Source organism: Vulpes vulpes, chromosome 1 (assembly GCF_048418805.1).
Source record: "Vulpes vulpes isolate BD-2025 chromosome 1, VulVul3, whole genome shotgun sequence".
NCBI classification, from domain to species: Eukaryota; Metazoa; Chordata; class Mammalia; order Carnivora; family Canidae; genus Vulpes; species Vulpes vulpes.
The window spans coordinates 105543820-105557384 of NC_132780.1; the positions used below are offsets into that span (position 1 = coordinate 105543820).

Here is a 13565-nt window from a genome sequence, read left to right on the forward strand (position 1 = left end):
AAATTAGCAATAGTTTAGCTACAGTAAGAAAAAAAAAGAAGGGGCACTTGGGTGGCTTAGATGGTAACTGTCTGCCTTTGGCTCGGGTCATGATCTTCAGGTCCTGGGATCGAGCCCCATATTGGGCTCCCAGCTCAGCAGGGAGTCTACTTCTCCCTCTCTCTCTGTGTCTCTCTGTGCTTGTGCTCTCTCTTTGTTTCTTTCTTTCAAATAAATAAATAAAAAAAATCTTTAAAAAGAAAAAAAAAGACTCAAAAACCAAAAGGAGAAATGGAAGAGAAAACAACACAACAGAGAAGCACAGAAATACATAGTGTGATAACAGATTACTATAAACAATTATATACTAAAAATTCAGATAACTTAGAAGAAAAAATCCAGGTAAGTCCTAAAACACACAGTTCACTAAGATTGAATCATGAATCTTGAATTCAAGAGGTAGAAAATCTTCTTAGACCAATAACAAGAATGAAAGTTGAATTAGGAATCAGAAATCTCCCAGCACAGAAAAGTCCAAGACCTCATGGTTTCATTGGTGAATTCTACCAAACATTAAAAAAAAAAAAATTAATGACAATCTTTGTCACAGTCTTAAAAATAATGGAATAGAGGGAACACATTCAAAATCATTCCATAAGGCCAGTACTACTCTGATACCAAAGCAGATAAAAACGATACAAGAATAGGGATGCTGTTGGGTGGCTCAGTTGGTTTGGTGTCTGACTCTCGGTCTCAGCTTAGGTCTCGATCTCAAGATAGTGACAACAAACAATACAAGAACAAAAAAGTCTAATTTGTCCAATATGAGTTTAATTTGTCCAATATAAGTTTTGCTACTCGGACCTATTTGCATGATAAATGTTTCTCTACTCCCTTACTTTCAATCTGCAGGTGTCTTTAGGTCTAAAATGAGTCTCTTGTAGGCTTAAAGCAAAATTGACAGGAAATGTTTTGCGCTGGTCTCAGCCTCTTGATCACCACTGTTGTTGCTGGACTGGTTCTTGTGGTTCTTACTATGACTGCAAGCAGGGATCTTTGAAAAACAATAACAAGTTTTATTATTCATGGGTCCTGGAGGGTATACAGCACACTCGAGGCCACACAGTGAGATCATGGGTAGAGAAAGAAAGAGTACAGGTCTAGGGTTACTAAGGGGGGAATCTAAGAATAGGGGCCTGGGGTTTCACAGGTTCAGTTTTTATTAGTGAATTTAAAACATAAGAGTGGAAATTTAAAGTACAGGAAATGGTCATTTATCTAAATCTACCAAGATCTCTAAAGCAAAGGAGCTTATTGAGGCAGGTGGTGGCCTGGCTCTTTATCTAGTCTTGTGGCTGGCATTGTGTTTTTCCGAGATAGTAGTCTTTTAAGTGGATACCTCTTTGAAAATTCATGCCTTGGCAATCAAAATTGAGGTCAGGCACTTTAATTACCAAAACAACTCCAAAACAACTGTCAGAGTTTACACTATAGGAAGATTATGGAGATTTCCCATTTCCCAGCCCTAAAAATCCTCTCTGCTTTGGCTTTTCTTTTCTTTTCTTTTCTTTTCTTTTCTTTTCTTTTCTTTTCTTTCCTTTCCTTTCCTTTCCTTTCCTTTTCTTTTCTTTTCTTTTCTTTTCTTTTCTTTTCTTTTCTTTTCTTTTCTTTCTTTTTTCTTTTCTTTTCTTTTCTTTTCCTTTTCTTTTCTTTTCTTTTCCTTTTCTTTTCTTTTCTTTTCTTTCTTTTCTTCTTTTCTTTTCTTTTCTTTTCTTTCCTTTTCTTTTCTTTCTTTCTTTCTTTTCTTTCTTTTTCTTTCTTGTAGGCTTTTAAAATTTAATTTAACTTAAATTCAATAAATATACAGTGTATTATTAGTTTCACAGGTAGAGTTTAATGTTTCATCAGTTGCATATAACGCCCAGTGCTCATTACAAGTGCCCACCTTAATACCCATCACCTGTTTAACCCCTCCCCCTGCCAACCTCCCCTCCATCAAGCCTCAGTTTGTTCTCCATAGTTAAGGGTCTCTTACGATTTGCCTCCCTCTTTTTTTTTTCCTTCCCCTTCAGATCTCTGTGTCGGATCCCTTTGGATAAATACCTGGTAGTGCAGTTGCTGGGTCATGGTAGCTCTATTTTTAACTTCTTGAGGAACCTCCATATTGTTTTCCAGAGTGGCTGCACCAGCTTGCATTCCCACAAGCAGTGTAAGAAAGAGGGTTCCCCTTTCTCTGCATCCTCTCCAACATCTGTTGTTTCCTAACTTGATAATTTTACTCATCCGGACTGGTGTGAGGTGATATCTCATTGTGGTTTTGATTTGTATTTCCCTCATGCTGAGTAATGTTGAGCATTTTTTCATGTGTCTTTTGGCCATTTGTATGTCTTCTCTGGAGAAATGTCTGTTCTTGTCTTCTACTTTTTTTGACCTAAAGATTATTTGTTTTGGGGGTGTTGAGTTTGATAAGTTCTTTTTTTTATTTTTATCTTTTTAAAGATTTTATTTATTTATTTGAGGGAAAGAGAGAGAGCGTGTGTGAGCATTAGCAGGGAGAGGGCCAGAGAGAGAAGCAGACTTCCCGGTGAGTGGGGATCCTAAATCAGGGCTCTGTCCTAGGACTCTGAGATCATGACCTGAGCCGAAGGCAGACACTTAACCGACTGAGCCACCCAGGTGCCCCGAGTTTGGTACTCTATAAATTTTTGGGTACTAGACCTTTATCTAATAAGACATTTGCAGATATCTTCTCCCATTCAGTAGGTTATCTTTTGGTTTTGTTGACTATTTCCTTTGCTTTGCAAAAGCCTGTTACCTTAATGAAGTCCCAATAGTTCATTTTTGGTTTTATTTCACTTGTCTTTGAAGAGGTGTCTGGCAGGAAGTTGCTATGGATGAGGTCAAAGAGGTTGCTACCTGTGTTCTTCTGTAGGATTTTTATGGATTCCTGTCTCACATTTAGGTCTTTTATCCATTTTGAGTTTATTTTAGTGTATGGTGTAAGAAAATGGTCCAGTTTCATTCTTCTGCAAATGGCTGTCCAGTTTTCTCAACACCATCTGTTGAAGAGACCATCTTTTTTCCTTTGGATATATTCTTTCCTGCTTTTTCAAGGATTAGTTGACCATAGAGTTGAGAGTCCATTTCTAGGTTCTCTATTCTTGGCATTTTTTTTTTTCATGCTTTCTTTGAATTTCCATCTCTCCCCTTACAGTGCCCATCTGTTCTTTCATGTTGTCTGCTTTTTCTATTAGGGGCCTTAGCTTGTTAATCATAGTTGCTTTAAATTACTGGTCTGATTGTTCCAACAATTCTGCCATACCTAATTCTAGTTCTGATGTTTGATTTGTGCTTTCAAACTATGTTTTTTGCCTATTAGTAGTCTTGTAGTTTTCTTTTTTTGAAAGCTGAATGTCATGTACTGGGTAAAAGGAACTGATTAGTTGTAAGGTGGTGAGGTGAAGCGTTTTATAGTCCCATGAGTAAGTCTCAGTCCTTTAGTGAGCTTTTGCTACTGGGCTGTGAACTTCAGAATTGCTTTTCAGTCCTCTCCCCACACTCCTTAAGTTGGATAGATGATTAGAATGGGCTGGAGCTGGGTATGCCTCTTACCCCGGTTTGGTTCAGTTCTGATAAAATCCCAATAGGTTAGGCTCTGGTAAAATAGTTTCTCTTGAAATCAGGCCTTGTTAAGAAGAACAGAATGCTTTGTTATATTTCCAGATGGTTCTTTTTCTTCTTACTCTGCTGGAAGCTTTGAAGGTTTTTTTCTTCTTTCTTTTTTTGTTTTTGTTTTTTTTTGTTTGTTTGTTTTTCTTCTGATACTGATTTTGGGAACCTGATTGAGCTCCTGGAGGTAAAATTCACAGAAGGTTGGAGATCTCTCTGTGTTATTTCTCATATTGATTTCTCTGTGTTACAGTAAGATAGCCCTGTAAAACTAGTGAGCTTTGGTTTTTGAAACAATATCATTCCAAGTAGTTTTATTAAAATTAAGCTATAGCAGAGATATATTTGGCTGATAGAAGGACATTTATTGTAGCTGTGGTTTCTGTTTTTGTGTTTTTCTCTTCAGTACTTGGACCATGAGACTGTTGCAGCCACATTCATCGATAGTAGCGGACAGTTTGTTTCCTCCCAGATGACAGGAATTAGCCGGAATCCTTACTGTGGCTATGAGCATCAGACTCTGTCCAGCCGGGAGCGCGTGGAGGAGGACTCCTTGCTGGCCGCCTTACAGTGGCAGGTGCCTGATGTGGGTCCAGTCCCCTTTTTAAAGAGCACTGACCCTTCTTCCAGCTACTTTGTTATCTTGAACTCTGCAGCCTTCTTCAAGGTGGGAAGCCAACTAGAAGTGCTGGTTCATGTACAGGATTTTCAAAGAAAGCCCAAGAAATATGGTGGAGACTACCTGCAGGCCAGAATCCACTCCCCTAAGCTGCAGGCAGGGGCTGTGGGCAGAGTGGTAGACTACCAGAATGGGTTTTACAAGGTCTTTTTTACTTTGCTCTGGCCAGGCAAAGTTAAAGTGTCCATATCTCTGGTCCACCCGACTGAAGGGATCAGAGTTCTTCAGCACCTACAGGAAGAGAAGCCACACAGGGTCTATTTCAAGAGTCTCTTCCGTTCAGGAAGAATTTCTGAAACCACGGAGTGCAATGTGTGTCTTCCTGGGAGTCTGCCCTTGTGTAACTTTACAGATCTCTACACTGGAGAACCCTGGTTCTGCTTCAAACCAAAGAAGCTCCCTTGCAGCAGCAGAATTAACCATTTCAAAGGAGGATACCTGAAGGGCCTTCTGACTACTGCAGAGAATGCTTTCTTCCAGAGGTATGGGCTTCTTGTTCTGGGAGGTGATTTAAGGGTCCTTTTCCATTGTTTTTGTCCCAGTTAGGAGACACTATCTTGTTTTCATTATTTGCTTCAAATATCTCTCTGAAGTTGGCCTAATTTGGGAGAGGCAGTGAAAAGAAAATAAATATATTTTTTGAATAGTTTTTATTTTTATTTATTTATTTAAAATTTTTTTTAAAGATTCTTTTCATTTTTAAGTAATCTCTACACCCAGTGTCAGGCTCAGACCCACAACCCTGAGATCAAGCTGCATACTCCGGCTGACTAAGCCAGATGTCTTCTTGTGAATAATTCTTAGAAAGTGAAGCTTAGATCTTATTCCAGTTTAAATTAAAGACTTTTTACCCTTGAGGTTTTGTTTTTTTACCCTTATATCTATGTTTTACTTCAGAACCACATAATATATCTATAGTTATATAAGAAAAATTGCTTATTCATAGAATGGATAAAAAAATCACCCAAGAACTAGAGGTCTTGTAGTCAGGCCAGTGTCTTAGCTTCATGTCTAATAAAATGAAAAAATTTTAAGTGACATATTAAACATGTATTGATAGGAAAAGAACTATGAATGTGACAACATTGCTGGGTTGATTTAATGATAAACATGGGCAGAGGAATACCACAGCAAACTATATGTTTTGAATTAATAATCATTGAAATTTCTGCATTATTGTACACAAATTTCTGTTTTTGAACCTAAGTGTAAAACTTTTTCAGCATGGTGATCAATATATGGAATAATAATAGAATGTATGGGATCAGTATGACTAAAAATGATTTCTTCAACATTCCATATAGTTCTGAAGTAAAATAGCAATGCCTCAGGGGGAAAAAAAAAGTTAGAAAGCCATATGATCACAAAGTCCAGTTATGTGAAAGAATGTAAAAATGTCTTTTTTTTTTTTTTTTTTTTTTTTAGTGAAATAAGTACTTAAATATTCCCTGGTAGAGAGGTAGTTTTGTTAAGTACATCTGGGCAACCCTAAAAAATTTTGTGGTTTACATACATTCATTCCTTAGTGCAGGAGAAGTACTTATCATAAGGTCTGCAGTCTACAGGAGATTCTAAAATAAAGCCCTCTGATTTTTCCACTTTTCCTGGAGTCAGCTTTTGGTCCTACCAGTTTTAAACACACATTTGGTGGACTCCTGCCATGCTGTTGGAAGGCCAGCAGGGGGAGCACTACTCAATGCGTTTACTGTACTGTTCAGAAGACTAGTTTTTTGTGTGGCTCAGTAAGTACACCAGGACTTCAGCTTTAATTTTATCCCGGGTTTGATCTCAGACAAGCTGTTTATCAGTGACGGTGAGCAAATTATTTCAGTTCTGTGTACTTTCTGCTAATGTGTGAAGACTGCTCAGTTACCCCTTTTGGAGCTGTCTTGTCAGTGCATTTGTGGCTTAGCAAAAAAGAGGAAGCATGGCTTGTAATTTTTTTTTTTTTTTTGAGATTTTATTTATTTATTCACGAGAGAGACACAAAGAGAGAGAGAGGCAGAGACACGGGCAGAGGGAGGATCAGGCTCCATGCAGGGAGCCTGACGTGGGACTCGATCTCCAGGATCGGGCCCTGGGCTGAAGGCCACACTAAACCGCTGAGCCACCCGGGCTGCCCATCATGGCTTGTAATTTATGGAAATTCCATGTGGGAAAAAATGGGGAAAAGGCTAGAGGATTTGTAAAATTTAAGAATATTCCTGACATCAAATCCTACCATTAAAACTAGAAGACAAAAAACTAGAAGACACCTATGAATTGTGAAGGATGAAATAATGTATGTCCCTGTCCTTACTTGTATGTCCTGGATAAGGCTGGCTGATGGCACTTTGTAGTAGAAACAGACTTTGTAGTAGAATCATAAGAAATTTTCCTTACCTGGAAGTTTGCTGGGAAAATAGAGTTTGAGGTGAACTTTTAGGAACCAAACATTTGATAGTCCTGATACTGATTTTTTTTTGTATTGTTTTCTCTGTTAAAATTCTGAAGTTTTGTGCCTCCTAACTAGAAAGAAAAAGATTGAAATTGACCTTTTGAGGTGCCCTTTGGTGTACTGTTTTGAGCTCATGGCCTGAATATGTTAAGCTGATACCTATTTTTACCTTTTTCCCTTGGTGGCTCATAACATTGCTTAATTCAGAAAGATTTAAGAGGCTTAGCCTTGGTATTCGGTTCCCTAAATTACAGTTGGACAATTAAGGTGATCTAATTTTTGGTTCTTTACTCCTAAGGAAAAAAAATGTTGGTTTTAGAAGGAACAACAGTACTTTGCTTAAAAGATCCTATTAATATAAAGGAAGGCCTCTTGAAAGAGTAAGCTCCTCACATGAAAAGCTTCCCATATATATTTATTTATTTAATATTTACATTTAAAAAAAATAAATAAAATTTAAATTCAGTCAATTAACATATAACATATTATTGGTTTTAGAGGTAGAGGTCAGTGATTCATCAGTCTTCTGTAACACCCAGTGCTCATTATATCACATGCCCTCCTAATGTCCATCACCCAGTTACCCCATCCTCCCACCTCTGCCTCTCCAGTGACCCTCGTTTTGTTTCCTATGATTAAGAATCTCTTATGGTTTGTCTCCCTCTGATTTCATCTTGTTTTATTTTTTCCTCTCTTCCCCTATGATCTTCTGTTTTGTTTCCTAAATTCCATATATGAGCAAGATTGCATGATAATTATCTTTCTGTGATTGACCTATTTCTCTTAGCATAATATCCTCTTTGCATCCACATTTTTCCCAATGGCAAGTTTTCATTTTTTGATGACTGAGTAGTATTCCATTCCATATATTTGTAGCATAATTTAATATCTTTTTTCTTTCTAACTCTGTCTAAAAAAACTTTTCAGATCATTAGAAACACCGCAAGAATAATAAAAGTGAACATCCATATGTCTTTTACTTAGATTCACCATTGTTATTGTTCTGCTACATTTTTTTCTCTCTGTGTGTTTATATATATGTATACCTATGTATAATTCTTTTACCCTGGGCATTTGAGAGTAAGTTGTAGACATCATGATGTTGCAGTGAGTATGTAACTCCTAGGACATGGACACTCTTCAGTATGTAACCAGAGCATAGTTACTGCACTTGAGACATTTATCTTTGATACAGTTCTCTCTAGTTGTCCCTGTAATGTCCATTAGAGCTGTTTTTTTTTTTTAAAGTTTTATAAAGATGTATTTATTTATTTTAGAGAGGGTGAACAGGAGGCAGATGGAGAGGGAGAGAGAATCTTTTTTTTTTTTTTTAAGATTTTATTTATTCACAAGAAAGAGAGAGAGAGAGCTTGAGAGGCAGAGACACAGGCGGAGGGAGAAGCAGGCTCTATGCAGGGAGCCCAACTTTGGACTTGATCCCGGGTCTCTAGGATCACACCCTAGGCTGAAGGCAGCACTAAACCGCTGAGCCACCTGGGCTGCCCTGAGGGAGAGAGAATCTTAAGCAGACTCCACACTCATGGAGGGGCTCAATCCCACGACCCTGAGATCACAACCTGCGTGAGAACCAAGAGTTGGATGCTCAGTTAACTGTGACACCCAGGCACCTCTTTTTATTTTTTAGAAGATTTATTTATTTATTTTAGTTGATTTTAATCTAACTATGATCACATTGTGTTTAGTTATCTCTATAACCTCTTAATTTGGAAGAGGTCTCTAGCTTGTTTTTTAAAAACTTTTTATAAGATATATGTTTATTTAAATATATGTAGATGGAAATAAATTATTGAAGAAATCAATCACATTATAAAGTATTCTGTTTAAAAGTCAATGAGGTAATGGGTTGATTTTATGATATGTAAGATATAGCCCAATAAAGTTAAAAAAGAAAAAAAAAGTGAGTTGCTTCTCAGGACACAGAAAAAACCCGAGGTTCTGTAGCTTCAAACAATATCTTTTTGGCAATATTGTCTGTAAGGACAAGGTCATCTACAGAGAAGAACCTGATATTCCACAACAAAAGGAGAAGATAAAAAATGTTCTCTTTGTTGAGATTTCTTTTTTTTTAATTTTTAAAAAAATTATTTATCCAGTAACGAGAGACACACACACAGAGAAAGGCAGAGACACAGGCAGGTCCACGCAGGGAGTCTGACGTGGGACTCGATCCCGGGACACCAGGATCAGGCTCTGGGCTGAAGGCAGTGCTAAACCACTAAGTCACCTGGGCTGCCCTTTGTTGAGATTTCTTGATCTAGCATTTCAACATTTCAACATTTCAGTGCAAGAATCCCATCACTTAGCACCAACAGAAAAAAGCATATAATAAGCCAAGGAAAAATGCTAAACAGGAGAGCCACCATATGTAAGAAGGGACATGGGATATTTCCTGTGCTGCACTGTGTGGTGTAGCACAGGAACACCTGACTGATGTTTCTGACTTTGCAAGGTCGAAAGTTCTGGTGGTCTGAAAAATAAACAGCTCATCCAAAGGCAGCCTACTTAAAGGTGGAGTTGCTGAGCTGGCCCCCACGCTCGGACTGCTTGATAGCTTCGCCAGTCTGTCCCCCTAAAGGACTCTGACCTGGATGCAAATTATGATTGCACAGCTGAGGAAGAGGGAAGACCCGGGTGCCAGGTCTGATGGCTGAGGCCCTGGACTGGACCATGCCTTGAGGCGCGGTTAGTGGTACTACTGTCCCTGGCATTTCATCCCAGTGCACCAGTACTTGGCTTGAGCCAGCTCTTAGAACCTCTCTTTGAGATCTTCATGAGGAAGTTGGTCACATCTCTGTCACTGTCCAACAGTAGCCTTTCACGATCAGTCTCCAGGATGAACCACTGTCCACTTTCTGTTCTCTGAATCAAAGAGGTAGGTTATCCACCCATTGAAGCCAAACTGCCAGGATCCACTGGTGTGTCTGATGGCCCCAAACTCACACATCATCCTGTCCTTCTTGGTGAGAGAATTGCTATTAGTGAAAGTCTCTGCTTTAATGTCAAGAAATTTGTTTTTGAGCTCTTCCGGCAGGTCTTTCAGAGTTTCCATCTGTCTCTCCAAGAACTCTATGTTCTTCACTTTCATCCCCAGAGGACCAAAGAGTTTGACCTTTTCACCACCAGGCATAGAAAAGAAACATGTCTTCATTGATATTTCCTTGAGTCTCATACTGTGGTTGTCCAGAACTGGGCTTGGGTGTCATGAAGAAATTATAGCGAAGAGAGGAAGCATCAGTCTCTCACCCAGTGTGCGTGGTGCCCACAAACTCTCTACTGCGTGCTGCCAGTGGCCAGTCCAGCAGCAGCGGAAGCAGGGTCAGGAAGCCCAGCGAGAACTTGGTGGCCACAGTGGACTTATCACTCCTCTAGTTTGTTTTTTTACAATATTAAGAATTTGGGGGCACCTGGGCTGCTCAGTCCGTTAAGCATCCGACTCTTGATTTTGGCTCAGGTCATGATCTCAGGGTCCTGAGATTGAGCCCTGTTTTGGGCTCTGCGCTCAGCAGAGTGTTTCTCCCTCTCCTTCCCCCTCTGCCTCCACCCTGCTCACGTTCTCTCTCTCTCAATCTCTCTCATAAATAAATAGAATCTTTAAGTGTTTAAAAAAAGAATTTTGATGTCACCATTTTGTAGGATGTCCCTTAGTTTGGATTTGCTGCTTTATTGTTTCTCAATGACCAAATTGGGGTTAAAACATTTTTACAGGAAAATTACAAAAGGGAAATTTTCTTCTTTTCTTTACATCAGAGTTCTCTCATGAAAGTAGTTTATTTGTGTTGTTTTAGAAGTTGTATCTTCTCTTAAATGTCACTTAATCTGTTTTTTCCTGATATAGTTGAGCCTTGAAAACCACTGTCATGGGGGGGATGCCAGCCACCCGCAGAGTCCATCTGAAACCTCTAACTTCTGAATCCCCCCAAAATGAACTACTAATATCCTTCTGTTGGCCAGAACCCTTATAGCTGATTAACACATATTTTGTATGCTATATATATTATATACTGTATTCTTATAATAAAGTAAGGTAGAGAAAAGAAAATCACAAGGAACAGAAAATACATTTACAGTACTGTACTGTATTTATTGAAAAAATCCACAATCCACGCATAAATAGATCTGCACAGTCCATACCCACGTTGTGCAAGGGTCAGCTGTACTGCCTTCCTCCTTGTTGTTTCTCTCCCCCACTAGAATGTCCATTCCATGAAGAAGGAGATGTTGTTTTTGTGTACTGTTAGATCCCTGACATCTAGGTCAGTGCCAGGCACATAGTAGAAGCTTCAAAATTATTATTGTTGTTATTTTTAAAGATTTATTTATTTATTGAAGGGAGTAGGAGAGGAAGAGAGCGAGCACGTAGGATAGGAGGGGCAGAGGGAGAGAGAGAATCGTAAGCAGACCCCACACTGAGCAGGGAGCCCATTGTGGGGTTCGATCTCATGACCTTGAGATCATGACCTAGCTGAAACCAAGAGTCACACACTGAACTGACTGTTCTACCCAGGTGCCCACAAATTATTTTTTTATTATATTTTAAAAAATTGTAATTCCGGTGTGAGTGGCATTCAGTGTTATATTTGTTTCAGGGGTACAATATTGATTGTGATTCAGCAATTCCATATATTATTCAGTGCTAACCAAGATAAATGTACTCTTAAATCCTCATTTCCTATTTCACCCATCCCCTAACCCACCTCCCCTCTGGAGACCATCTCTTTGTTCTGTATAGGTAAGAGTCTGTTTTTTGGTTTGTCTCTTTTTTCCCCCGTTGTTCATTTGAAGTGTAAGAATTACTGAAGGACAATTTTTTTTTTCTCTTGAGAGAGGGAAATAGAAGGTGAGTGGCATGGGAAGGGCAAAGGGAGAGGGAGAGAGACACTCATCAGCAGACTCCATGCCTTGCTGAAGTCAAGAGTCGGACACTTAACTGATGGAGCCACCCAGGCGCCCCTCTCTTTTGAATTGTCTTTTGATGAAACAAAATATGACTCAGTTCCTGTATCAGGAATTTGGAAAGTTATCATTTTATGTTATTTGTTTTCTAAGTGTAGGAGGTTAGTTATTGTGATCAGTTTCTGGCATAGTTTTTTTTTTTAATTTTTATTTATTTATGATAGTCACACAGAGAGAGAGAGAGGCAGAGACACAGGCAGAGGGAGAAGCAGATTCCATGCACCAGGAGCCCGAGTGGGATTCGATCCCGGATCTCCAGGATCGCGCCCTGGGCCAAAGGCAGGCACTAAACTGCTGTGCCACCCAGGGATCCCAGTTTCTGGCATAGTTATACCAAGTTTTCAGTACTTTTCCCCTGGACTCCACTTGCCCCCACTTTTCCACACAGCTCTCTATCAGTTATTTTCCCAACGTGTACTCTAGTTCAGGGCTTATGCTAAGTACTGAAGACAAAAGGGTAGTGAAACACAAACTGTGCCTTTGAGGAGTGTATGTTTTAGAAAGAGGCACAATAGAGCCGTAGCAGAGGTGAGCAAAGTACTGCAAGAGCGTGTATCTGGTGATGAGTGTCTCCAGTAAGACTTCTCTTTGTTCTGGCCAAGGTCTGAGGAATCCAACATGTGACTTAATGCTGCCTCAGTTTGTAGCCTGAAAATTAGCAACAGAAGGGACATTCTCATCAGTGTGAGCCATTTCCTGAGTCCCAAGGGAAATAAATAATTCAGACTGGAATTTGTCATTTTGGAGCTTAGACTCTCAGTGCTAAGCAGTGAAAAATTAAAAACCTATTTAATTTGTATTTACTTTATATGTCTATATAAACTGCTCATTATGAGACATAGTTTATTAATTGTGTTAACATTTATAAGAATATTTCATCTTAAGGTTCTATCAGATCACACCAGTGTTTTAATTTACAAATGAAGATACATATTAGAAAATAAGTGTTCTTTAATCTAAGCTTGTACTCTTTTTATTCCCTTTAAAGTGGTGTCAATATCAAAATGCCAATCAACTCCAGTGGACCTGATTGGGTGACTGTGATTCCCACGAGCATCAAAGGTAAAAAGGAGTGAACTTTGATGATTTATTGTTTTTCTTGCTAAATGGATTGAGGCTTTGTGGTTTCACTTATGTCATGAAAACTTTTTTCCTCTTTTTAATATGCCATGGCCATACCTCTGGGCACAATTGAAAATACTAAAAGAACCTTTTGATTAAAATAAATCAGACCTCATATGCATAATCTTGGGCTCTGCTATGTATATGCATGTAAAATTTATCTTCTTCGCCCTCTTTCCTCTCTGGTTGCCTCCTTAGGAGCTGTTAGTGCTATACTGTTCAATATGGTAGCTACTAGCCTCATGTGGCTCTTCAAATTTAAGTTGATTAAAATTAAGTAAAGTCTAAAATTTAGTTCTTAAGTCACACATCTTTCAGAGCCACGTGTAGCTAGTGACTGCCATGTTGGACAGCATTTTATATAGAATGTATACATTATTGCAGAGGTTCTGTGGGAGAATAGTGGTGTTCTAGAGATATTCAAGAAATGTGTGTAAAATTGTCGGGGAATTTTTTGAAATCAAAAGTATTGGGTTATCGAATGTCCATTTTTCTCAAAGCGTGATGTCTGCATTAGCAACATCAGCATTAGCGGGGACTTGCTAGAATTGCAGATTCTCAGGTCTTAGGCTACTGAATCAGAAACACTGGGGTGTAGGGCCCAGCAGTTTGTGTTTTAACAAACCTTCTTCATGATTTTGATCCATTGGTATAGGATATTATTAAAAGGAAGACAACAGAATTCAGAAGAGTAAATGTATGTGT

At 38.8% G+C, this 13565-nt stretch overlaps 1 protein-coding gene across 10 annotated transcripts in view; it reads left to right on the forward strand.

Annotated features, from left to right (window-relative positions):
• Positions 1-13565, forward strand: part of NXPE3 (neurexophilin and PC-esterase domain family member 3) — a 48948-nt gene that overhangs the window by 22564 nt on the left and 12819 nt on the right. For all 10 annotated transcript variants that reach the window (XM_072722200.1, XM_072722256.1, XM_072722261.1 and 7 more), the window contains 2 exons: positions 4055-4809; positions 12727-12800. In XM_072722200.1, the coding sequence (XP_072578301.1) occupies positions 4055-4809; positions 12727-12800 (829 nt within the window). The remainder of the gene's footprint in view (positions 1-4054; positions 4810-12726; positions 12801-13565) is intronic.